General features: G+C 38.7%; 1 protein-coding gene across 5 annotated transcripts; it reads right to left on the minus strand.

Moving 5' to 3' along the window:
• On the minus strand, nucleotides 1-22,948 carry LOC104593352 (Rhodanese/Cell cycle control phosphatase superfamily protein). 5 transcript variants are annotated; one of them, XM_010253111.3, is made up of 4 exons: nucleotides 22,077-22,943; nucleotides 20,804-20,906; nucleotides 17,825-18,067; nucleotides 1-291 (listed from the first exon to the last, which is right to left on the minus strand). In XM_010253111.3, the coding sequence occupies exons 1-4, from the start codon at nucleotides 22,898-22,900 to the stop codon at nucleotides 244-246; spliced, it is 1,218 nt and encodes a 405-aa protein (XP_010251413.1). In that variant the 5' UTR covers nucleotides 22,901-22,943; the 3' UTR covers nucleotides 1-243. The 5 variants fall into 5 exon arrangements, with proteins under 5 accessions (XP_010251413.1, XP_019052587.1, XP_088748293.1 ...); XM_019197042.2 differs by lacking the exon at nucleotides 1-291 and adding an exon at nucleotides 318-2,714 and having other exon boundaries at nucleotides 22,077-22,946; XM_088892167.1 differs by lacking the exon at nucleotides 1-291 and adding an exon at nucleotides 2,741-5,652 and having other exon boundaries at nucleotides 20,804-20,910; nucleotides 22,077-22,212.
• Between the last annotated feature and the right edge of the window lie 2,194 nt (nucleotides 22,949-25,142).

Consider the following 25,142-nt stretch of genomic DNA (forward strand, 5'->3'; position numbering starts at 1 on the left):
TTATCAGAATAACATCAAGACATTAATAAACACTGCCTTACAATTGTTGATTGCATTGACTACAATTAAAATACATTCTCTGTACAATCTCTCCGCATCTTTCAAGACAAAAAATTAAGTTAACATAAAAAATTGAAAATTTATCAAACAATGCCTGCAACAAAAACTGACCTCACGGATGTTAGGGCCAAATTAGTGGCCTCCAAGCTTCTAATTCAAGGAGAAAGGTTTGCAACATCAATCTCAAGGCTTTGAGGGAGTTGGGGAAGAGGGTGGTTTCAGATCTGGGTACTGCATCCACAGAACAAATTGTAAGAACAAACAATTTGCTTGTACTGCTTGTGCACAAACTTACAATGCCAGTCAAACGTTAAATGTGACTTTTCATAGTCATCTGGAACCCCCTTCTCTCCTAAGGGTGCTCAAAAATGAAAGAATGCACAGAAGAAAGCATGGTCAGGCATTCATACCACAGATGTGTTTATAGGTGCTAATTGCATAATCATGGAAGCATGCACAAAGACAGTATCTATAATACAGATGAACAATTTTTTACTGTGGTAAAATCTTCTTTTTTTTTTTTTTGATAAGTAATACTATGGTAAAGTCCTTTTTTATTAGTATTACTATGGTAAAATCTTGGGTTGGCAAGCAAGAAAGTGTGGGTTCAGGTCTAAGAGACTGCAAAAAATGCCAAAGGTTAGATCTGTATCCAGTCCACCCCTCTCAAGATTAAAGAATTCTCAACTGGATTTTAACTAGAGTCTTTAATTTGATTATGGCTATCGGGCTTGTTTGGGATTGGGAGAAAGATCTTGATGTATTTTTTGCCTTTTCTTGTAATTTTCTTTTCATTTGGTGATTGAGATTCCTCATCACATCATCTTGATCATATCTCCTTTTTTCAAGATTAATGAATTTTCTTTTTTTGTTTATCTTCAAACAAAATGACCCTGGACAGCTAGGACCAACATTAGGAAATGGCCCTTTTTGTTTATTCCTGGGCATGGATGTTTACTAAGTTGTATGTGGATAAGGATGTTCATATGTGCATAGGAGTCTGATGGCATATTTTATCATGAGTCTCATTTCTCACAGGGTGCTGACAATATCATATGCGGTCAAGTAGAGGTAGGTGCTTCCCTAGCTACCTAAAATGGAGTTAAGATGAGAAAAATTTTGGTTTCTGGAAAAGAAAAGAAAATATAATATAATTAACCTATTTTAAGAAAAAAAAATGGACAAAAATTAGGTATCTCTTTTTTTTTATTCAAAAGAGGATAAAAAATAGGTATCTCTAATACTTTGATATCTAACCTTAGTGGACTAATGGTGTATTTCCTTTCTCCCAAGTATAAAATTAGTGAACCCTTCTCTGACCCCTCTTAGCCAAAAAAACAAATCGGAGAAGTACGGACAGGCCCAATGCAGATTTCTGATTTCCACTGCAAGCTATAAACATTCAAAAGGTCAAAAACCCCCACTCTACACACCAATGCCCGCCCGTGAATTGGCATCAATTCCGAGCTGGCATCCACCCCATCTGTACTTTGGGCCTACAAATTCTGACCATGGGCTGATCGGTCATTCTCCCCAAAAAAATATGATTTAACAGGTAGCTTTACCCAAGTAGAGCTTTTATCTAAGACAGCTTACCTACACATTTTTGCTTGTCCAAAACATGTATAAATTCACTTATTTAACTTTCCATAGGGGGAAGGGGTGTCATAGTCATCACATTGTAAATACCTGGAGACTGGAATTAATCTCACAGAAATGATGGCTGGATCTCTTGGATTGCAAAAAAATGCCTCCTTGCAATGTAGAGGCTGTTATGGACTGAAGGCATGATAATAATGGATGGCTGAGACCATACTAGGTATAGCTTATAAAGCCCAATAAAATTAGAAATCTTATTTGTTTGATACAACTAAAAAAAGGGAATGAACAAATCATTTCCCAATAAAAATTAATAAAAAAGAAAAAAAGCTTAATCAATCACCAGCAAACTATAGTTGTCAAAAGAAACTAAGATGGAACATGTTTATGTGCCTATGCACAAATATAATGATTATCATGAAAAAAGAACAAAAGAAAAGGAAATGATATCGCCAGTTGATGCTGTTTGATCTGAGATGGACGAGTAGCAAATGAAGTTATTGTTGAGCTGGACAAACTGAGCTGGTCCAATGCACACACAGAGGCACTCCGACGCTCAAGTCAGTGAAGAGAGAGCAGCGATTGGCTGGGCCAAGCTGGTTAGGCCAAGTTGGTCTTAGCCATACGAGACTAAAAGCTTAGGTGAGCAAGAGCAGTATAGAAAGCTTGACAGCAAGAGAGTGTGAAGAGAGTCTCACCTTGGGTTGCATGACTTTATATACGTGATGGGGAGTGCAGTTGTGCTCCTTGGTAGTGGGATGTATGTTAGCCTATGGAACAACTAACAGTCAAGTCGTTAGGGACGTAAGCTGCACATTGTGAAATGTGGAATTTGGGACCATTAATGCCGACCTTGGCACAAGGCAGGTTCAGTTGGCATTTGCCATTTGTCCTCCTCTTACCTGAGACTTGAGGCATGCATTGTTACCTTTGCAGTCAAATGAGGCTGTTCCATGCCGACGCCTCTTTGCTCATCCGATCCTCGGCTAAGTGTCAGTCCTTGACTTGGCCATGTGTCATTTCTTTGAGTGGTCCATGTAGCAATCAACCTGAGCCTAGTAGTCACTCAAGATTGAACAGACACTTAAAAAGGAGAAGAAAAAAAAAATAAGAAAAGAAGAGGGAGAAAAGAGAGAGAGAGAGAGAGATTTTGATAAAAGAGAGTTGGGTTGATGTGTTTAAACAGTCGCCCCCCTTTAAATTTATATACATGGTATCATACTTGCAAAAGGACTGAATTGCTTAGATAAAGCTGAAAAAAGACTAATCCTAATTTTATCCTAATCTTATAAAAGACTAGTCCTAATCTTATCATAAAGAACTAATCCTAATCATAACTTATTGCTGACATACAAACAGTGGGGACCACCTTAGTGGGGTCCACATTACCTCCTACAAAAGCACAATATCCAGAGGTAGATCTTCGATCATCAACACACCCAACCCAATCAGCATTTGTGAAAACTTCTATTTTCATGTGATCATTATTCTTGAATAAAATGCCTCTACCTGGGCACCTCTGCAAATATGCTAGTATCCTCTCAACTGCAAAGGGTGAGTAGTCCTAGGAAAGTGCATATACTGACTAACCACACTGACTGCATAACTGATGTCGGGTTGAGTGAGACAAAGATAGAGAAGTTTTCCAACTAACCGTTAGAACATAGCTTTATCTTCAAGGGGTTCTCCACCCTCTGCACTGATCTTGTGATTTTGTTGAATGGGTGTGTCAGCAGGCTTAAAACCCAACTTTCCTGTTTCTTCCAACAAGTCAAGAACATACTTTCTTTGAGAAACAAAAATCCCATGCTTGGATCTAGCTACCTCAATGCCTAAGAAGTATCGTAGTGCTCCTAGATCTTTTACCTCAAACTCTTGATGAATGAGTTGCTTAAGGGACTCAATCTCAGTATTATCATTTCTTGTTACTACAATATCATCCACATATACAGCAAGCAAGGTTAAGGAAGAATCCACTCTCTTAATAAACAAGGTGTGGTCTGACTGGGCCTATACATATCCAAACCTTTCAAGGGCTTGTCTAAATCTATCAAACCAAGCTCTGGGGAACTGTTTTAGTCCATGCAAGGATTTATTCAACCGACAAACCTTATTTCCCGTCTCTGTACCATAAAATCCAGGAGGCAACTGCATGTAAACCTCTTCTTGCAAGTCTCCGTTGAGCAAGGCATTTTAACATCCATCTGATACAACGGCCAAGAGTAACTGGTTGCAAGAGATAATAAGACTCTAATAGTGGTCATCTTTGCTACTGGTGTAAAAGTTTCAAAGTAGTAAATACCATATGTCTGAGTAAATCCTTTGGCAACTAACCGGGCCTTATACCTTTCAATATAACCATCAGCATTATGTTTCACAGTGAATAGCCATCTACATCCAACCGGTTTCTTACCTTTAGGCTGATCAACCATCTCCTAAGTATTGTTTCTGATGAAGACATCCATTTCTGCTTTTATTGCATCTTTCCATTCTGGTACTTCCAATGCCTCTTGTATTGTTCTGGGAATGGGAACATTGGCAGTGGATGCGAGAAAACTTGTAGGAGGGAGACAAATGATCGTAGGACAAGAACTGAGAAATGTTGTGAGCTGTAGATGTGGTGCAACGGCGCATGCCCTTACGAACTGCTATGGGAAGATCAAGATCATCTAATGAAGGTGAAGGCTCCATGGTGGGATGTCTTTCATCTGTAGTATCTGTGGTACCTGGATCTGGCTCTGTAGAAGGAACTGGGGCTACTATGGTACTGGGATCTGGATCTGCAGAGGAGACTGGGACTGGCTTGCATTGTTGATGTCCGAAATCAATCTGTCTCCATCGTCTGTGATAGACTCTCACATCCATGCATCTCTGACAACCCTCCCCATTACACCCCTCTTCACTTAATGGGATAGGTAAAGGAACTTTTGACGAGTTAACCCCATCCTTACTACTCTCCCCCTGAGGAGAAACCCTTGCATAATAGGGTACATCTTCAAAGAAAGTGACATCCATTGAGACAAATCTTTTCCCAAAAGTAGGTTCATAGCAACAATATCCCTTTTGAGTTTGTGCATAACCAAGGAAAATACATTTTGAGGCCTTAGGATCAAACTTGGAACAATGAAGGCCAAGAATCTGAACAAAGCATGTACAACCAAAGGTTTTAAGGGGAATGGTAAATAACTCTTTATCAGGATATAAGAGGGTAAATGGAGATTTCATATTAAGAACCCGTGAAGGAATCCTATTGATGAGATACACTGCTGTAAGAACAACATCCCCCCAGAAACGTATAGGCACATTGGAGGTAAACATAATGCTTCTAGCTACCTCCAATATGTGTCTATTCTTTCTCTTAGTAACCCCATTTTGCCGTGGTGTATGAGGACAGATACTTTGATGGATAATCCCATGTTGAAGCAAATAGGAGGCTAATGGGTTTGCAAAATATTCTTTCGCATGATCAGATCTAAAAATTTTGATTTTGACCCTAAATTGGGCTAAAATCATCTGATGAAGGATCTAGGTTAATGTTGGAACCTCATCTCGAGAACGCATGAGATAAATCCACGAAAAACAAGTACAATCATCAACAAACAATAGGAAATATCTGTACCCCCCCCCCATGGCAGTGGTATGGTAAGGTCCCCAAACATCAGTATGCACAATTTCAAAGGGAATATTACTTCTATTATTACTTAATGTATAGGTTGTCCTGTAGTATTTTGCAAGTTCACAACTCTCACATTTAAAACTAGACATCTAGATAGATTCAAATAAACTAGGAAACAAACTCTTCAAAGCCCGAAAAGATAAATGACACATCCTATTATGCCAAAGCATAGCCTGATCAACAGACTGAGAAACACAAGACCTCTTAGTCTCACTATCTTCCCAATGAGGACTCCCTCCAAGCAAATAGACTCCATTTGCCTCACGGCCAATCCCAATCACCTTCCTTGTCTCCAGATCCTGAAAAACACATCGATCCTGAAAAACATATCGATTCGGAAAAAAGGTTACTGAACAATTATGGTTTTTTGTAATGCTACTAACTGAAAGCAAGTTAGTACTAAGCTTAGGAACATGCAAAACCGAAGATAAGGAAATAGCATTAGACAACTTGATGTCTCCCTTGCCAGAAATAAGAACGAGGGAGCCATCAGCAATGGACACTTTGTCTCTACTTGAAGATAAGTGATAGGTAGTAAATAGTGATGGCAAGCCAGTCATATGGTCAGATGCTCCAGAATCTATTATCCATGAATGTTCTATATTACCTGTAACTGAGGCCCGATTACCTGAATGAGCAAAAGCTGAGGTAAGGGGTGTTGATGGTGTCTGAGGAGGTGGAGCTGAATTACCAACTTCATTTTCCAGTTGAACTAGAGCAGCTCGGACAGCAGCTAGAGTATCTAGAGGATTTCCTCTTGTGCTAGATGATGTTGTACTATTAGTGTTAACAGCCATATTTGCATTCCCCTTTTTGTTTTTGAGTGTTGTTGGAACTAGATGTGGATGTAACTTCCAACAAGTCTCTTTAGTATGTTTAGGTTTCTTGCAATGCTCACATACTAGGTCCTTCTTAGCTTCCTTCTTCATGTCTCTTTCCTTATCACTCCTAGATTTGGGCTTAACTGCTGCCAAAGCTGATTCAAAAGGCTGTTGCTGTAGCATAACTTTTCTCCTAGTCTCTTCGATGTGCACTAAGGAATAGGCCTGGAACAGAGTTACACTGTCTCTTGTCAACAGTTGCTGCCTCACAATAAGTAGTTGTACAAGACTACAGAGACTCTTTAGGTTTTGAACAGAAAAAAAAAAGAGAAGAAAAAAAGAAGAGAAGAAGAGAAGAAGAGAGATAGGGAAGGAGCACTCGTGGGAGAAGCTTTGAAAGAAGAGAATGGTTGGAGTGCTTAAAACAGCCGCCCCACTCCTTAATTTATATACATAGTTTCCTAATTGTAAAAGAACTTTAATGCTTACATGGCAATAAAAGATAAAATTAAAATAAAACTAATCCTAGATAAGATAGAATAAAACTTATCCTACTAGGAAAGCTGATCCTAATCAATTAAATCTACTAATCCTAAATAAGATAGAATAAAACTTATCCTACTAGGAAAGCTGATCCTAATCAATGAAATCTAAGTACATCTCAGAGTATCACACGACTACTCTTAATGTGGGGTCCACAGTTTCCTACACTATCATATTCCGAATTTAGACCAGCCAGGAACTCAAACACTATTAGTTTCTATCTGCTTTCTGTAAATCTGTGCATCCTTCTGACTTTCCCATTCAATTGATTCAAGGTGGTCAATTTCATGCCACAAGGATTTCAAGATTGAAAAATAAACAGAAACTTGTTTCTCACCTTGCTTGAGATTTTTAACCTCACATTTCAGCTCATAAGCCTTTGCAACATTAAGGGGCTGAGAGTAGGTTTCTTTCACAACATCCCATATTTCTTTAGCTGTTTTTGCCCATAAGTAATTTCGGCTGATGTGTGGCTGCATGGAATTGCACAGCCATGTCATCACTAAATAATTTTTCTGAATCCACTTAGCATAAGTGGGATCCTCCTTATTTGGTTCCTTCACATCTCCCAACAAATAGTTCAGTTTTCCTCTTCCCCCAATGGCCATCATGGTTGATTGGGCCCACTCTAAGTAGTTTGAACCATCAAACTTTACAGTTTACAGTTGTAATCTGGAATGTGTTTTCAGTCATGCCACCTGAACCAGTCCCAAAAACACCCTCCCCTTGGTGCTTGAACTCCATTCTTAGTTAGGGGTTAAGCAAAAAACACCTTCTATTTACTGTAACAATCAGCCTACTGGGTCTGAAAAAACTAACGACTGTAGGTCTAGAAGCAGAAATCAGATTCAGAGAAAGAAAAAAAAAATTCCAATTCACTGTATCACTGTATCAATCAGCCTACTAAATCTGAGAACTAATAGCAGTTGGCCTGGGTACATAACTCCAAAAACAAAGATTAGAGAACAGAAATCTGATAGCAGCCAAACTTAAAAACAAGTCTAATCTCTTATCCAGACACAGTAACAGTCCTGGATTTCAGGGTTTTCTCTTAAAACCCTAGAAGAGAAAAAGAAAAAAAATTCTATATAGCCGTACCTCACAAATTAAGCTATCCTTGTTGCTGCCCTCAAGAAGGAATAAGACCTTACCCAAGAATTTCTGAGAAAAAAAACCTGATCATGATTCAAAAAATTCTTGCTGAAATTCTGATCGCCAACTTCAGTTTGCTCAAAACTGATCTTGATTCTGATCAACCCGAGAAACTTCTGAAACAGAACTGATCTCGGAGAAAAATCTTCTTGATCGCCAACTTCAATCTTGATGAGAGAACCAAAAAATCTGATTGGCACCTCCAATCTTGACCAAAGACCTAACCTTGATCACTTAATTCTTCTCTGATTCTTCCTGATTACAAGGAGCACTTTCCAATCCTTGGACAGTTGCAGAAGACTTCTTGTAATCTCCAAGAATCAGTCGAATGAAAAAACTCAGCCCTAAATAATTCTCATGTGGTCGGCTGAATTAATTCCACATGAGAAACCCTAGATCGAATGCTCTGATAACAAGTAGTCGCTCAAGATTGAACAGACACTTAAAAGGAGAAGAAAAAAAAATAAGAAAAGAAGAGGGAGAAAAGAGAGAGAGAGAGAGAGAGAGAGAGAGTTTCGATAAAAGAGAGTTGGGTTGATGTGTTTAAACAGCCGCCCCCCTCTTAATCTTATAAAAGACTAGTCCTAATCTTATCATAAAGAACTAATCCTAATCATAACTTATTGCTGACATACGAACAGTGGGGACCACCTTAGTGGGGTTCACATTAGTGTTCTCTACAAACCTAATTTATGACCCCATCACTTGTCCCCTAGTTTCAAGGTCAAAGAGTGAGGTGCTTGGCTGGTGGTGGGGTAAACTGCTTGTCGTCTTCAGCTAAGGAAGTACCTGATTGACACTAGGTCAAATTGGTTGGTCGAACCACCAATCTGAATTGGGTCTGAGCATTTATTGCTAATAATTGGTAGGCCTGCTCAAGACACCAAAATTTGAATTTTGAATTTGATTTTTTGAGCATCAAGGCTATGATGTTCTACCTTCCAAGTTGTTGGGTGGATGTAGGCATGTGGCAACATGGGATCACATGGGCAGTGGAAAGATGGCTCCTGGACCATTGGATCTAACTCATTCCGAGTTGTGGCTCACCCTATAAAAGGGTGAAGACTAGCGAGGAAGGGACTTGTCACTTGCGATTGAGTCTTCAACTGAGATCAATCAGGGTGCTCATTTAGAGTCCTCATCTTCGACTTAGGTGTTAGAGCTTGGTAAGTTATTTCTCCGATGTCTTCATCTTCAGGTTCTTCATCTAGTTCTTATTTCGGCTTGAGTAGCGAACTGGGTAGTTTATCTTCCTGGCATCAGTTGATTGGGGTTGAGTTGCCTGAGGTGAGGGTGTTGGGGCTGAGGTTGACATCCTCAACGATAAAGCTAATGAGGCCAAGGTTAGATCCTCAAATGAAGTGTAAGTCTCTAGAATGAGTGGTGATGAAGCCAAAGGGGATGAGTTTGAGTGTACCTTGTCTGAGGCAAACAAGGATAGGATCCGTGAACAGTATAATATCCTCTCCGAGTACCTGTGTTGGACCAAGCATACTCTCCTAGCCAAGCAAGCTTTGTGTATACAAAGACAACCTCATGGCTAGACTTCAGTTCCCCTTGCATGAGGGTTTGGTTGTAGTGTTGAGGCATCACAGAGTGCTACCTACCCAGTTGGTCCCAAATTCCGTTAGGTTTTTGGTGGCACTGTATTGCATGTGCACCCTCCTTGGCATCACCTTGACATGGAGGCTCTTCAAGGTGTTATTCATGTTGAAGCCACATCCTTAGGTGGTATTACATTTCTACATGGCTTGACATGTCAAGAGCCCCCTCCTCGATGTAAGACAGTGTATGCCCTTAGATCCAATCAGATTGATATACTGGTGCATTTATTGTAAATGACTATTAGTACATAACTGATTTGTGTTATATATGGTGTGTTTCTATGTAATACCCTTAAACTGGACACTTATGAGACTCGTGTTAGTTTAGAACTTTCACACCCGTTGGATAGACCTAGGGAAGTTTATCCTACCAAGGCTGACACTAATGTGCTGCCAAGTCGATTGGGGTGGCTTGTCTCAGTTGCCAAGGTGAGACCTGAAGCACATGTAGTGTGGGTTTGCTTAAAACCCTGAACCGGACCATTTTCCAATTATGCCCTAGACCTTGGAGACAGATGGGCAAAACTGAAAAGTTACACCTGACCCCTAGACTCGATTATGGTACTGCACTAGGTGTTGGAATGGATTGTCTTTGATATGCCAATCAATGAGATCCTTAGAGGGGGTCAAAACCTGGGTATGTTGGGGCAGTCCGAGAATTCACCTGAGTGGGTGATCATAGTGACAGGATCAACCCCTTTGTTGGACAAAGTGAATAATCGGGGAATGCACTCTCTCTGATGGAAGCCTAAACTGCCAACAGTTGATTTCAAACTTGTTGAGATTTGTTTTTGCAAAATATATTTATATAGAGATATACATATACTATGGTTTTACAAAATGTTTGCGAAAAGGTTTTAATTCCCGGGATTCATGTGAGTAGAGAGTGCAACACTATACCTTACAGCCCAGGGAGAGGTCCTCTCTTGTCGAGCAGTGTTTGATCATTATGGGCTGAGAGGTTAAGTGTAAGACCATTTAGGGATAATAAACCTGATGGGCTAATCTCACATCTACCCACAGTCCTTGGGCCTTCATAAGATGGCTGGACCCAATGACCATTTAGTGTAAATGTTGGGCCCATTAAGAGCCCATACTGATGAACTCAGGGGTTCACTGTATTCAACAGTGAATTCGGCCAGGCCTTGTAACAGAGGCTAAGCTGAACCCATGTGGCTTATGTGGAGATTAATGATAGGGTCCCACGCCATACAAAGAGAACCAAGTTATCCAGCATATAAAGGGAAATGAGCCTGAAAGCTTAATGGGCCTAAAGCCCAATTCGAACTGGGCTTAATATGATTAATTAAATAGGGGGCGAATCTGGGTATGGATCAGTAGAAAAGGATAGGAGGATAACTCTTATCCACTTAAAGAGTCCAGATCCAAATAGAGATTTGGATTAGGAAACTTCTAATTTGATTAGGAAAAGCTAATCTTGATCTGCAGATAAGGGATAAGACTTATCACTTGAAGAGTTTAGATCCAAATAAAGATTTGGATCAAGAAACTCCTAATCAGATTAGGAGGTTAACTCTTTAAGGGTTATATAAAAGGAGGAGGGTGAACTGGAAAAATGTTACACAATTCCATTGTTTTCTGCATTCAGTTCTCTCTCCCTCTGCTCTTGCTGCCCTACCTTGTTCAATCTCCACCTCTTGGAGCAATCAAGATTGGATCTTGATATCGTTTCTTGGTAGAAGAAACAATATTGAAGTTGTGCTCACAAACCTGTTCAATTCTTGCTGAAGAATCTGAGGTTCTTACTAAAGAACCCTTGTTGATTCTTCCTCACCCTAAGCTGTGTCATCTTTAGTGGAGGAAGGATTTGGTAACCTCTTTGGGCATGAACACCTACATTGGGAGGAGCTTTTGCGTGGATTCCATATCAGGTATACCTCTCCCTAATCTTGGTTCAGATTTGGTCTGGTTTGTTTCAAGAATGATCCTTGAAAGTGCAGTTTTCTAAAACTGGGAATATGATTCCTAGAAGGGAGAAAGAAAATTTTTAAAATTTCGCCCAGCCACCCTACATGGTTCGGCCATCCATATAATGGATCTCCCTTCCCTTCACTCGATGCATGGTTGGAAGGGGAGGTTTTCCTAGTAGCACCCTATTTGTTTTTTTGGTTATTGAAAAGGTGATTACTAGCATTTATGTTATTCTGTATTCTGTTTACTTTTATTTAGATTAAGGGGTAAATATGACTTTTCATTATTACTTAAATCGAGGTATATGTCTTTTCCTTATAAGAAAGCTACTAAGCATTTAAGCTAATATAAAGAGGCCTGGCCAACTCCATTGGGAGGGTGTTAATTAAGGGGAAGAAAGAAAAGGAGGTGGAAAAGAGTAAAAGAAGTGAAGAAGATCAGAGTGTAAGGGACCTGGTGATGGACCTGGTTGGTAAAATAGGGTTGAAACTTGAAAGTGGAAAAAATTAAAGAAGGGAGGCCTCAAAATAAAGTAAGTAAAGGAAAAGGAAGAAAGACGAGAAGGAAGCTAAATGAAGTTGAAAAACTCATTAGTGATGTGGAAGGGGATAAGGAGTTTAGTGCTAGGGGTGGAAGAAAAAGAGGAAGCCTATAGGCTAGTTGAGGTTTGGGATCAATCTTTGGTGTGATCATGAAGATTATTAGTTGGAATGTAAGGGGATTAGGAAGTGCCACAAAAAGATGATTAATTAAAGAGTTATCGAGGAAGGAGAGACCGGATTTTGTTCTAATCCAAGAATCCAAACTTTAGGAAGTAGATAGGAAGTGGATAAGGAGCATTTGGCGAGAAAGGAATATTAATTATCTTGGGGTGCATCGGGGGGCATTATAAAAATGTAGAGAGAAGTTGTTCAATGCTTGGAAGAGTTAGTGGGAAGTTTCTCAGTTTCTATCAAGTTGAAGGGCTCGTAGGATGGGTTTGAATGGGTTCTCACGAATGTTTACGAGCCAAACACATATAGAGAAAGGAATAAAATGTGGGAGGAGCTTGGGGATATTAAAGGTCTCTAGGAAGGACCTTGGTGTCTAGGGGGAGATTTCAATGTAGTAAGATTTGTGAGTGAGACATCCGGAGGAAGGCAAAGAACTACATCGAGCATGAGGAAATTCAACTCCTTTATTGAAGCTTTTGAGCTAAGAGATATTCCCCTGGGACAATCCTACTATACTTGGTCAAACCTTCAAACAACCCCTATTCTTTCCAAGCTTAATAGGCTTTTAGTCTCTCACCCAATTGGGAAGTGCATTGGCCAGGTTTAGTTGGGAGAAATCTCCCAAGAATTACCTCAGACCATTGGCCCATTTGTTTGTTTAAGAGAATCAATGATGGTGGCCCAACTCCATTTAGATTTGAAAATATGTGGCTCACTCACCCGGAGTTTTAAGAGAAAATGAAGGTTTGGTGGAATAGCCCGGATCAGTCTATAATGTGGGAAGGCCAAAAGTTCCTAAAGAAACTCCAATTGTTGAAAAAGGAGATCAAGGAGTGGAATAAGGAGAAGTTTGGAAGACTAGAGGAGAAGAAAGCTGACTTGATTTCCAAGATAGGGTCCTTAGGTGAAGGTGAAAGGGAATTGAGATGGCCTTTGAAGAAAGAGCTAGGGGAGACTTTATTGAGGGAGGAAATTTGTTGGAAGCAAAAATCAAGAGAGAGGTGGATCAAAGAAGGTGATAGAAATACAAGGTTCTTCCATGCCATTGCAAATGGAAGGAGAAGGAAGAGCATGATCACTTCTCTATTGGTGGGGGAAAATGAGGTTACAAACCAAAATGAGATTGCTAAAGCATTCTCAGAGCATTTCAGGTCTATTTATAGAAGACCCCTAGTTGAGAGGTGGAGGGTTGAAGGCATTAATTGGGAGACATTAGGGGAGACTCAAGTCCAAATTTTGGAAAAAAGGTTTGAAGAGGGAGAGATTAAGGAAGCGGTTTTTTCTATGAATAGATCAAAAGCACCAAGGACCAACGGTTTCACCTATCAAGACTGTTGGGACATAATAAAAGGAGGTCTGCTTAGAGTGTTCAATGAATTCTATAGAAGAGGGGCGATAAGTTCGGGTATGAACTCTACATTTTTAGCACTGATCCCAAAGAAGAACAATGCCAACAAGCCAGGGGATTTCAGACCAATAAGTCTAGTCACCAGTATTTACTCCACTTGTTTCTTAATCTCAAGGGGCCTTTGTACATAATAGATAGATTATTGATCAAATATTAATTGCCAATGAATGTGTGGAGGCTCAAAAGACACTAAAGAAGAAAGGAGTGGTTATCAAATTGGATTTGGAAAAAACCTATGATTTGGTGGATTGGAACTTCTTGATTGATATTATGAGGAGGTGTGGATTTGGAAATTTGTGGTGCAAATGGATTAAGGGCCGTTTGCAAACTAATCACTACTCAATCATAGTTAATGGGATAGTGTATGATTTCTTTGAGGGATTCCATGGGCTTAGGTAGGGTGACCTCCTTTCTCCCTTTCTATTTACTTTGATTACTAAAGCCCCAAGTAAATTGATTTCGAAAGAAAATTATTTGCAGCTTTTCAGGGGTTGTTCAATGGGGAGGGATAATGTTTTGGTCACTCGCTTGCAGTTTGCAAATGATATTCTAATTTTCTTTGATGGAGACTGGTTGTGAAACTCTTTGAGAGGATGTCCAACTTTAGGATCAATTGGTCAAAGAGCTTACTATTTTGAACCAACATGGAAGAGGATGAATTGAGGCTTCTGGCAGATTCCCTAGGTTGTGAGAAAGGAGAGTGGCCGTTGAAATATTCAGGCTTACAACTAGGAGATAACCCTAGATCTGCTTGGTTTTGGTCTCCGGTGATAGAAAGAATTGAGAAACACATGGCGGGGTGCAAAAGGAACTATATCTCGTTGGGGTGGGGGGGAGAATAACTCTTATCAAGTCTACCGTAGCAAATCTTCTAGTGTACTACATGTCAATGTTTAGGATGCCACAAGGGATAGTGAGGAAAATTGAAAAAATATGAGGGATTTTCTTTAGGAGCCAAGGGAAACTAAGAAAGATCATTTGGTTAGATGGGGAAAGGTGGGGGGAGAATAACTCTTATCAAGTCTACCCTAGCAAATCTTCCAATGTACTACATGTCAATGTTTAGGATGCCACAAGGGACAGTGAGGAAAATTGAAAAAATATGAGGGATTTTCTTTAGGAGCCAAGGGAAACTAAGAAAGATCATTTGGTTAGATGGGGAAAGGTGGTGAAATTGAAGGATGAAGGGGGCTTGGGAATTGGTAATGTTAGATTGAAGAATCAGGCCTTGTTTAGTAAATTGCTTTGGAGGTTTCCAAATGAAAATGAGAAATTATGGCACAAAATTGTGGCAATCATTCATGGTATGTTGAGCAACAGATGGAATGTTGGATGTCTCCATAGGGCCACCTTGGCTGCTCCCTGGAAAGCCATCCATGGTTTTCTCCCTACGCTCCTAAATCATATCAAGTATGATTTGTCTTCTGGTAATAAAATTACACTTTGGGAGGATGTGTGGATTGGAGATACTCCTTTGTGTGAGAAATTTCCTTCTCTTTTTGATCTTTCCTGATTCAAGGGTAAGGCTATTTCAAATTTACTAAGTCAACCGTCTCATCTCCCAAGGTTGAATTGGAACTTTGGCTTTAAGAGGAACCATAGAGAGTCTGAACTTCTTGCAGTGTCCGAGCTGTTAGGTTTGCTGAACTCAATGTTCTTGGGAGAAGGCAGTTCAGATTCTAGGATTTGGGGTCTTAATTCTGACGGGTCATTTTCTTGTAAATCCTTTCCACACTCCTTGGTTGCCACCTCCTCCTCTCATCCTTTCCCAATCAAAGAAATTTGGTGCCCTCCCATTCCCCCTAAAAGTCAGTGCTTTTTGTTGGGGAGTATTTCATGGTTGTATTAATACTTTTGATGTACTTCAAAGAAAAAGACCAAATTGGTGTTTGTCCCCCAGTTGGTGTGTCCTGTGTAAGATGAATGGTGAGACTGTTTTCCACCTTCTAATATCTTGTCCTTTTGTCAGATTTACTTGGAATTGGTTTACTTCCCTTTTTGGGTGCAGGTGGTCTTCTCCTGACAAATTGGAAGATTTGTTCAGCCCTATTGGTATTAGTGGCACGACAAGGAGGGGTAAGATCCTATGGAGATGTACTAGAGCAGCACTACTTTGAACTGTCTAGGAGGAAAGAAATGCAAAAATATTTGAAGGGAAAGAGGAATGTAAGGAAGCCTTGGTTGAAACAATAACATTGAGGGTGGCACAGTGGACAAAAAGCTTGAAGATGTTTTTAGTTTTTAAGGTTGAAGACTTCTTTAGGGTTTGGGGACTTATTGTTGCCTCTTCATCTACAAGACAGCAGCTTTTTGAGGCGTGGTCTCCTCCAACAGATGGCTGGAAGAAGCTGAACTTTGATGGGAGTTGTGTGGGTAATCCAGGCCCCTCAGGCATTGGGGGGGCTATTAGAGATGATGGAAACATCATTGCTCTGTACTCTGGTCCTGTGGAGCAAGGCGATGTGGTAAGGGCAGAGTTTCTAGCTGCAGCATATGGGGTTGTGAAGGCTAAAGAGTTGGGTATTAATAGACTGATCATCAAGGGAGACTCAAAAACTGTGATAAAATGGTTGCAGAAAGGGGAAGGGGTGACATGGCAGCTGAAGAATGAATTCCGAAGATTTAAATGGTTGTCAAGGGACATGTCTATTAATACCCAACTCTTTAGCCTTCACAACCCCATATGCTGCAGCTAGAAACTCAAAAACTGTGATAAAATGGTTGCAGAAAGGGGAAGGGGTGACATGGCAGCTGAAGAATGAATTCCGAAGATTTAAATGGTTGTCAAGGGACATGACAATCCACGTGGGATGGGTGAGGAGATCAGCCAACAGTTTGGCCGATTGCTTAGCAAAGCAAGGGGTTCAAAGAACACATATGTTTTGGGCACATTTGTAATTCTGTCTTGGGTCAGCTTCTAAGGCTGGTTTCTTTTACAACTTCTTGTTGTACCATAATTTTTCTAATTAATAAAATCATTTCAGAGTAATTGATAAAAAAAAATAGAGGCTTGGCCAACTGGAGGTTATGTCTTAACTGGTAGGCCCATTTTCTGCAAGTTATTCTTCTTCTCTTCTATTATTCTTTTCTTTTTTTTTTTATCAATAACACTTTCATTAATTCATCAATAGAAGATTTACAAAAGGAAGACAAACACGCTTATCTTCCAAGAGCAACAAAGAATCTCAAGAAAAGGAAAAAAGAAAGAGAAAAGAAAGAAAACACACTAAAATTACAGCTTGACCCAAAAAAGTGAATCCCTTTCTGCCCCTTGTTTAGCTAAACCGTCAGCTTGGGAATTAGCCGATCTTTTAACCCAACGTATCTTAACCTCCATCTCCCGCACCAGCCACTTGAATTTCCTCCTCTCATTATTGTACTTCCATAAGCCATTGTGATCTTTAAGCAGCCACCCTATCACCACCTCTGAATCCCCTTCAATTAAGAGTTTCTTGATGTTCAACTCCTTAGCTTTTTGGACTCCTTCCATAACTGCAAAGATCTCAGCTCTAAGGGAGTCACCCACTCCAATTGGGCCTGAGAGCATGGCAGAAATGACCCCATATTCATCCCTAAAAACACCCCCAATCCCCGATTGTCCCGGATTTCCCCTGCTACACCCATCAAAGTTTAATTTCACGAATCCATTAGGTGGAGGGGTCCAAGCCACACTCATTACTGACTTAGTTTGTGTGCAACTTGCAATTTCACCCCACTTCCTCAACATGTCATCCACAGTGTAATCTGTGAAAAGCTCCAAAGATTTCAGCCACTGTACCGCCCTAATATAAATGATAGCCCTCAGATCTGCTGCTCCTCTCTGAGAATATCCTGGAATTTCTTTCTTCCCAAAGTGTCCAACATACTGCAGCCCTTAGTCCTCTCCACATTGTCCTTCCCCTTTTTATCCGCCACCTGAAAAAGAAGGGGAAAAAAGACCTTGCAAGTCTGGTGGGGGGTTCTCTTCTATTATTCTCTTCTTATATTTATTTCTTCTCAGTTCTCTCACCTGTTTGTGCATGCCATATACAGAATCTGTATACTTGTTTTGTTTGCATGATTACAGACAAGCACAAATGCATAAACAAAGACGGCACGAAGTACCTCTGTACCATCAATTGGTTAAAAGCATAACTAAATCAATCTTAACCTATTTAAATGCATGTAAGGTCTCATTCTTGCAAGCATATTTGCATGAATTAGTGAATTTATTTACTTGTATCATATACATGGATAGATGTACATGGATGCTGATATATATAATATAATGTAATACAAGATAAACATGGAGATCAGAAAAGTTGAGAAAATCATACATTAGGGTATGGTGATAATGCTCTGTTTGAACCATGGTTTGCTTGTGAATTGAGTTCTTTTGACTTGGTGCGTTCAACTTTTGTCCTTTCACTTCCCTCTGAGGCACTGGTAAAAGATGGAACCTGACTCTTCTCTTCAGTTTGTCTGTTTACTCTTCCCTTTATCTCAAGCTTTTGTGATGTTTTACCCACCTTATTTGGAAGAACATGCACGGATAGTGGGAGAAGGGTCTCCTGTATTTCCTGCAAAGTGAGAAAATACCTATGATTCTACTCATCAGAAAAAAAAAAAAAAAACTTTGCTTCTCTCTCATCTCTTTCATTGTAGTCAAGGAAGTTTTAGAAAATCCAACTCATACTCCACACCTGGACATGGCTAGTCAAATAACAGTCCAGATTTCCAAATTTAGAAAGCTCATTTGTAAAACACTGTTAATTCTATTACTGATTGATGATATTGAAGAATAGTTTGTCCTGTTAGATCAGTCAGGCAGTGTTGCATGCACTCTCCTAAATGGAGCACGTCATGTTGAACACACGTCCAAGTTCAAAACTCCAAGTATTCTTGAGGGCACTTCAACATAACATTTCCTTTTTATCTCCTGGTTTATTTAACATAAATGAACAGCTAATCAACAACAATGAATTCATTTTTTGTATCAAACATCACTAAGTAACAAAGACAACATTTTTTGTAGGTATACAATGTTAGAATTCAAAAATATTAATTATTTGAATAGTATATACTTTTCCACAGACTTCCAGGAGTCCACGTTTTCTCATCTTTCCAAGTCAGACTCTTGGACAACTGTGGGATTATAACTCCTCTGTCCATGTCCATGCAACACTTAGTCAGGTTCAAATGGTAGGATCAATCATCAATTAAATCAAATAAGTGATCTAGATACTGGTGAAATTTTCAAACTTCGTGATCAATTAGAACTGTATCAGTGTAAAACAATGTGTTCTGTATTGTCTACAAGAAAACCATACAATTTTTCTTTTATTCTTTCACATACTTCCATATAACATTCATATACTCTTCATATGTGCTTCTTATGCAGGGCTTAGTGGTGAAACACTTTCCCATCTATTGATCTCTTGTTCTTTTGTGCATTGCATTTGGGAGTAATTTGATATTTCTGTTCTCTTTTTGGTTGCAGGTGGGATCCCCCTTGAGATGTGATTTGTATTTTCAATCCAAACTTCTTGAGGAAACCAAAGAAAAGAGGGAAGATATTGTGGACAGCTGCAAAGATAGCAGTAGTTTGGGTTGTTTGGGAAGAGAGAAGTGGAAGAATTTTCAATGGAAAGAGTAGATCATTGGGGAAGGTAATAGGAAACATAAAGATAAAGGTTGCAAATTGGGTAAAAACCTTGGAAAGTTTTTAGATCTTCTCTGTAAATGATATAATAAGAGCTTGATCCATGGTTGCACAATCTTCTAGAGAAAAAGACAGGATAAGGGTGGATTGGAAACCTCCAAAAGGCAACAAAGTAAAACTGAACTTTGATGGAAACTCATTTGGAAATCCAGGGTGTGGCAGGAATAGGAGGTATATTCAGGAATTCTGAAAGCAGGATAATGGCTTTATATTCAGAGCCTATTGGAATGGGAAACTCTTTGAAAGCTGAACTAATAGCTTTATATTCAGGATAATGGCTGTAAGGGAAGTGGAAAGTATTGCAAAGGACATATATGCTGAATTCAAGTGGGTGAGGACTGCAAATGGGATGGCTAATTCCCTTGCTAAGCGAGGGGTTTTGAGGCACCAACTGTTTTGGGCTTCCATGTAATTTTGGGTGCTCTTGGGTTAGTCTTGTCAACCAAATGTATTAATTTCATCTACCATTTAATATAATAAAATATTTTTTTGGAAGAAATAAAATCAACTTTCAGATCCCAAGTATCTGCTCATTGCAAGACTCTAAAAGGAAGAAATTACAACCTTAAAAGAAAATTCACTCGACATTATGGCTGTTAAAATTAATTGAACTAGTGGCTCTTTGTTTTTATTTCATTTAATTTGTAAGGGTTTTGAAATGGTCCACTGTCAAAAGGCATGACAAGTTAAATTTGATTCCCATTGTTTCTCCGGAAAATTTAGGTGGAAACAAGTCTAGCTACATTGACATCAAAGTTTGGTAGTTTATTTATTTGTTTCCTAGATTTCTTGTTTTGTTAGTAAAACAACTATTTATTGCTAATTGGCTAAATGTTGACAATGTCAGTAAGAAATGGGCCATATAGTGTCATCTCAGTTTACCCTTTTTTGTTTAAAGGTAGCAATATTGTATTATTGTATTAATCTCTAATTCTCTATTTGAAGAGGCTGGGCTGAAGTAAATCCTGTGTAAGTACCATAAAATGCCATTCCTATTTTTAAGTTTGAAGTTCATTTACCCTTTTTTTCTAAACTTTGAATAGGCCTGGGCCCTGATACTCTGTAAAATCTTCAACTCAGATACCTGAGTTGCACTCATAGGGAAATGTAACTGAAAAGTATTTCACTAATTTGAAGAAGTTGGTTGAAGTAAACCTTGTAGAGAAAAGAAAATTCCCAATAGTCATTATCATTCTGAAGGTTTAAGGTTTGCCTAGCATTCTTTTCTCCTCTCTTGCTGTAACTTCATTTAAGAAAACCAACAATATCACCCTTTAAGTTGGAACTGAAAAGGTGTAATTGGGTTACACTTGACCTGTTCCCAGGATCCATCAATGAATTGGGACTCCTAGGTTCTTGCCCAAAAATCATCCATTGAGTAATTCTAAAAATCCAATTTGTGGTGTTATTACAGACTGACCACCAAAACACATGTAAAACAAGAAAATTTATAAGAATTCAGTACCAAGTAAGCTGATTATCCTCAGAATGTAATATAATATGGGTAGGATCATTCAGTAATGTCAATAAAACCCAACTATCTCTGCAATAGAATCTGTGATTATGGTACTAAATAAAAATAAGATAAAATTACCTGCCACCCATTCTTGCCTTTGATCCCACCCTTTATTGCATAAGCCTCTTTGAAACCATTCTTGACCAACAGTTCAGCCACTTTCATGGAATTACCATCAAAACTACCTTACACAGCAAAAGTGAAGGCATTGAACAATCAAATTTCTTCTATTTTATCCAAAATACCACAATAACATTGAAAAGAAAAAGAAAAAACTTATCTGACCAAGCATTGAGAAGCCTTGAGAGAAGAGAATCATATAGTCAGGAGAAAGGGCATTAGAAAACAAGAAGACAAGATCCTTAGGAACTACTCAGAGAAACGATATGAAAATAATGCTTCCTTATATCAGATAAGATCAGATATTCCTTACCATGACCCATTTAGTTTACTACTTTACTATAGTGTTAATAAAAAGAGAAATTAACACACTGTAAAATATAAGCTTATTCTCCGAGTTTTATACTTGAAGGTGTCTTACCACATCAGTTGTAAAATAAGAGTATCTTGAACCTTTAGGACCACCAAGTAAAATTTTGGCCAATGTGATCTCCTAAGGACCCACAAATGGCAGGCCACCCCTATATATTGGCACGTATATGCCATGGCACCCCACCATGTAACTAATCAACTTCTAACATCTGCCCGACCTCAATTGTGCACCTAGTTGCAATCTTTTATTTTTGATAACTGATATAAATTCTCCTTACCATGATCAATCAACAAATACTTAAGTTCCCTAAGCACCTTTTGTGAAGGAAAGCTACTAAATCAAACATGTAATTGAGAATAATTGACATTTAGTTTTAGTTTATCAACGGTATCAAGTTCAGATATTAATTGACAATTTACAGGCTTGAGATGACCAAATTCTGTATATATATATACAGCAAAATTATTTATGAAGGAAAGCTACCAAATCAAGCACGCTATTGAGAATAATTGTGCATGCCGTTGTTGGTATATGCATCAGATTATAATTCAAATGGATTACAAAATCATCAAACTCTTTTCTATTTGAAAGAGTAAAGTACTAGCCTCAGCACACCAACTATCTAAGAATTTCTACGTTAAAACATATAAATATCTAAGCCACCAAATTTGTAATTTTACCACTTAGGGAAGATCCAAAATGCAAAACTTTCAGAAGAAATCCCTACTTTTTTAAAAATCTTTCCACTTGCTTTTGAACCAAGAAACAGATGAAAGAACAAGCTTGTCAGTGCAGCTTAAAAGTCACTGGATTATGTATATTTAATCAGGGGAGAACATTTGAAGTTGCAGTACTTACTCGTCAATAATACAGACGGTAGTATTTCCTGCATCTTTGAAATTTTCCAATAACTTCCTCACAAAAACCTTTTCCTCTCCTTCAGAGAACTGGACCTGGACAACTCTCTTGTTCAAAATATTTAAATTAGGAGAACCCAAATTTAGCAGACTCTGTTTCTCCCTAATATCCAAGAGCTGTGAACTTGGGTCGTCTCGGAGCTTCCGAAAGGCATTAATGGCAGAAATAAATTTGAATTTCCTTAGATATTCTTGGGCTAGAGGGATTACAACAAGCCAAATGAATGTAACCCCGGCCACAAAAAATGGGTTTCGGTTGAAGAAATCGTCAATTGAAATTAGAACTGATTCCAGGTTGATCTTATTCGACACCTGCTCAGCGGAAATACTGGTTTCAGTGGCAATGCAGGGGAAAGGAGCAGAAACTACCATGAAAGCGAAGGGCAGTTGAAGTTTCAGAGAATTTTGCAAGAAAGAAACTGCTTTGTGGACTGAACAGCGATTATCTAGGCGATTTAGAAGATGGGTAATCATAATTTCCACACCAAGCTCCGTCTGTCTGATTAAAAGATGGTCTTCAGGAAAGGAAGAATGAGGGAGGCATGATTTGAGTTCAGGGATGGTGGGGGAATGCAAAATGTCTGTATTTTGAATAGAAGGAAAGCAGTTTTGATGGGAAAGGGAGGCCTCAGAGGTGGTTTTGGAGATGGGAAGGTAGCTTTGGAGGGGACCTCTTCGAAGTACAGAGATGGTTTTGTGAGATTTTGGATGGTTTTGGATTGGTGGGAGAGATGAAAGGCAACCAGTAAGTGAAAGAAACTCCATGAGAGAGAGTGAGGCAGAGAGATCATGACGGAGAGATTCGTCTCTTTTGAAGCTGTACAGGCCTGGATAAGATTTCCAATAGCCCCGTTTTAGAGACGGGTCGGGTTCGGGTAACTCGGGATGCATGTATTAGAAATGCAAGGTCAGGCCCAGGCCCAATCTAGAAAGCCCATTTTAAGTTTATAACCTCGAATTCCAAACCCATTCATCCAGGCCCATGAATGGATAGTGAGAGTTTGGACTTGGGAGTTTGGAGTGTAGAAAGCGCAATACGCCAACAGTATTTATCCGTATCGGCCGATACATATCAAACATTTAAATCAAACTTTAGTTTGACCAAGACCCTCAGCATTTTTTTTTCTGTCAGTATTAGTGTATTACTCGTATTTGGAGTTCAAACGGTTCTTTGTCTTACTTAACACAAAAGGGTTGTGTAATATATCATGGTTTTAAAACCACGGATGATCTGGACGGTTGGACCATTCAGCCCGGAAACTGGTCAAGTTATCAGTTCCGTTTTAGTGCTCAACCATTAATTTACTAAAAATTGTTGAATTGGTCAATAAACCATTGACCTAGACAGTCTGACCGTTGTATCGTTTGACCTGGACAATGGTTTGTGGTTTAATATACCTTATTTAAAATTTTTAAAAAACATAAAATAACAAAAAAATAGAAAAAAATAGAGGGAAATGAGATCAATCTCAAATCTGAGATCAAAGAGAGAGAGAGAGAGAGATCTAAGAGATCTTAGAGATGAGATGATAGATCTGTGAGAGAGAGATCTATTGCCGCTATAGGTCACCATCATCGTCATACCATTGCTACTACAGGTCATCATCACCATCACTACTACAAGTCACCTGCACCTCTGCCTTTTCCTCATTTTTCTACTTCTTCCATTCTCTTTCTTTCTTTCAACCTTCTTTTTTTTCCTTCTTTGAGCCGACAAAGCCCTCTCCTCACTTTCATTCTCATCCCCCTTCTCATAATATTTATATCCATCTTACCCTAATATTTCAATCCAAAGGTAGAATGAGATATACTATTAAAACATTTAAACCATTTGACCTAGACGGTCGAACCATTGACCTAGAAACCGGTGGCCAAAGTATTCGTTTCCGGATTGGTTTTTAAAACCTTGGTATATATTAATGGGAGAATGACAGTTCAGCCTAGGGTCAGAATTTGTAGGCTCAAAGTACATTTTGGGTAGGTGCTAGCTCGGAATTGATGCCAATTCACGGGCGGGTATGGGTGCATAGAGTATGGGTTTTTGACCTTTTGAATGTTTATAGTTTTGTTGTGGAAATCAGAAATCTGCATTGGGCCTGTTCGTACTTCTCTATATATTAATCCAAATTCGATCTATTTATGATTGGATTGTACAACTGCAAATAATATAATTTTATGAATTTGATCTGATTAAGGATTATTCAAATTTAGTTTTATAATTAGATCAAATATGAATTCGATCCTATTAAAGAAACATGGTGGGAATCTATCTCCATCATAATAGTAGATCCCCTTCAAATACTAATAACTTATTCCTCGAGGACCAAAGGTGACAATAGAATAAAGTGATGAGACTAAAAACTGGCTTACATCCTCACAATCAGTGCTGTTGAGCTAGTGTTCCACCTAAAAACTGCAAAATGCGGTTAACTGAATCGATTGGTTCAGAATTTTTTGAAAAACCGAAGGACCAATTCGATTTTCGGTTAACCTACAAAAAAATTGACGGTTAACCGAACCGACTGGTATGTATATTTATATTTATATGTATATTTTATATATATTTTTAATATATGTCACATATTTTCTATGTATTATATATAAATATATATTCATTATATATATATAAATATATACTTATATTATATTTAAAATGATCTATTTATAAATATATTTATATATATTATATTTTTTAAAAATATTTATAATATAATATTATACATATATTTATATAATATATATTATAAATATAAAAAATCAAAAAACCGAAGAACTGAACCGGCGGACCAGTTAACCGGTGGTACCGGTTCAGTTTCGATTTGGTGAAATGGAAAAACTGGTACCACTGGTTCAGTTTACAAAAAAGGCCATGGTTCGGTTAACCGAACCGTGGACACCCCTAGCTAAAATTATAAGGAATAAACATGTGATCAACAGTTTCTACTTCTTTACCACATCTTGGGCACAAATCATCTTCAATGATCTTCCTTCTCTTAAGCTCACTTTT

Source organism: Nelumbo nucifera, chromosome 7 (assembly GCF_055504915.1).
Source record: "Nelumbo nucifera cultivar China Antique chromosome 7, China Antique-T2T, whole genome shotgun sequence".
NCBI classification, from domain to species: Eukaryota; Viridiplantae; Streptophyta; class Magnoliopsida; order Proteales; family Nelumbonaceae; genus Nelumbo; species Nelumbo nucifera.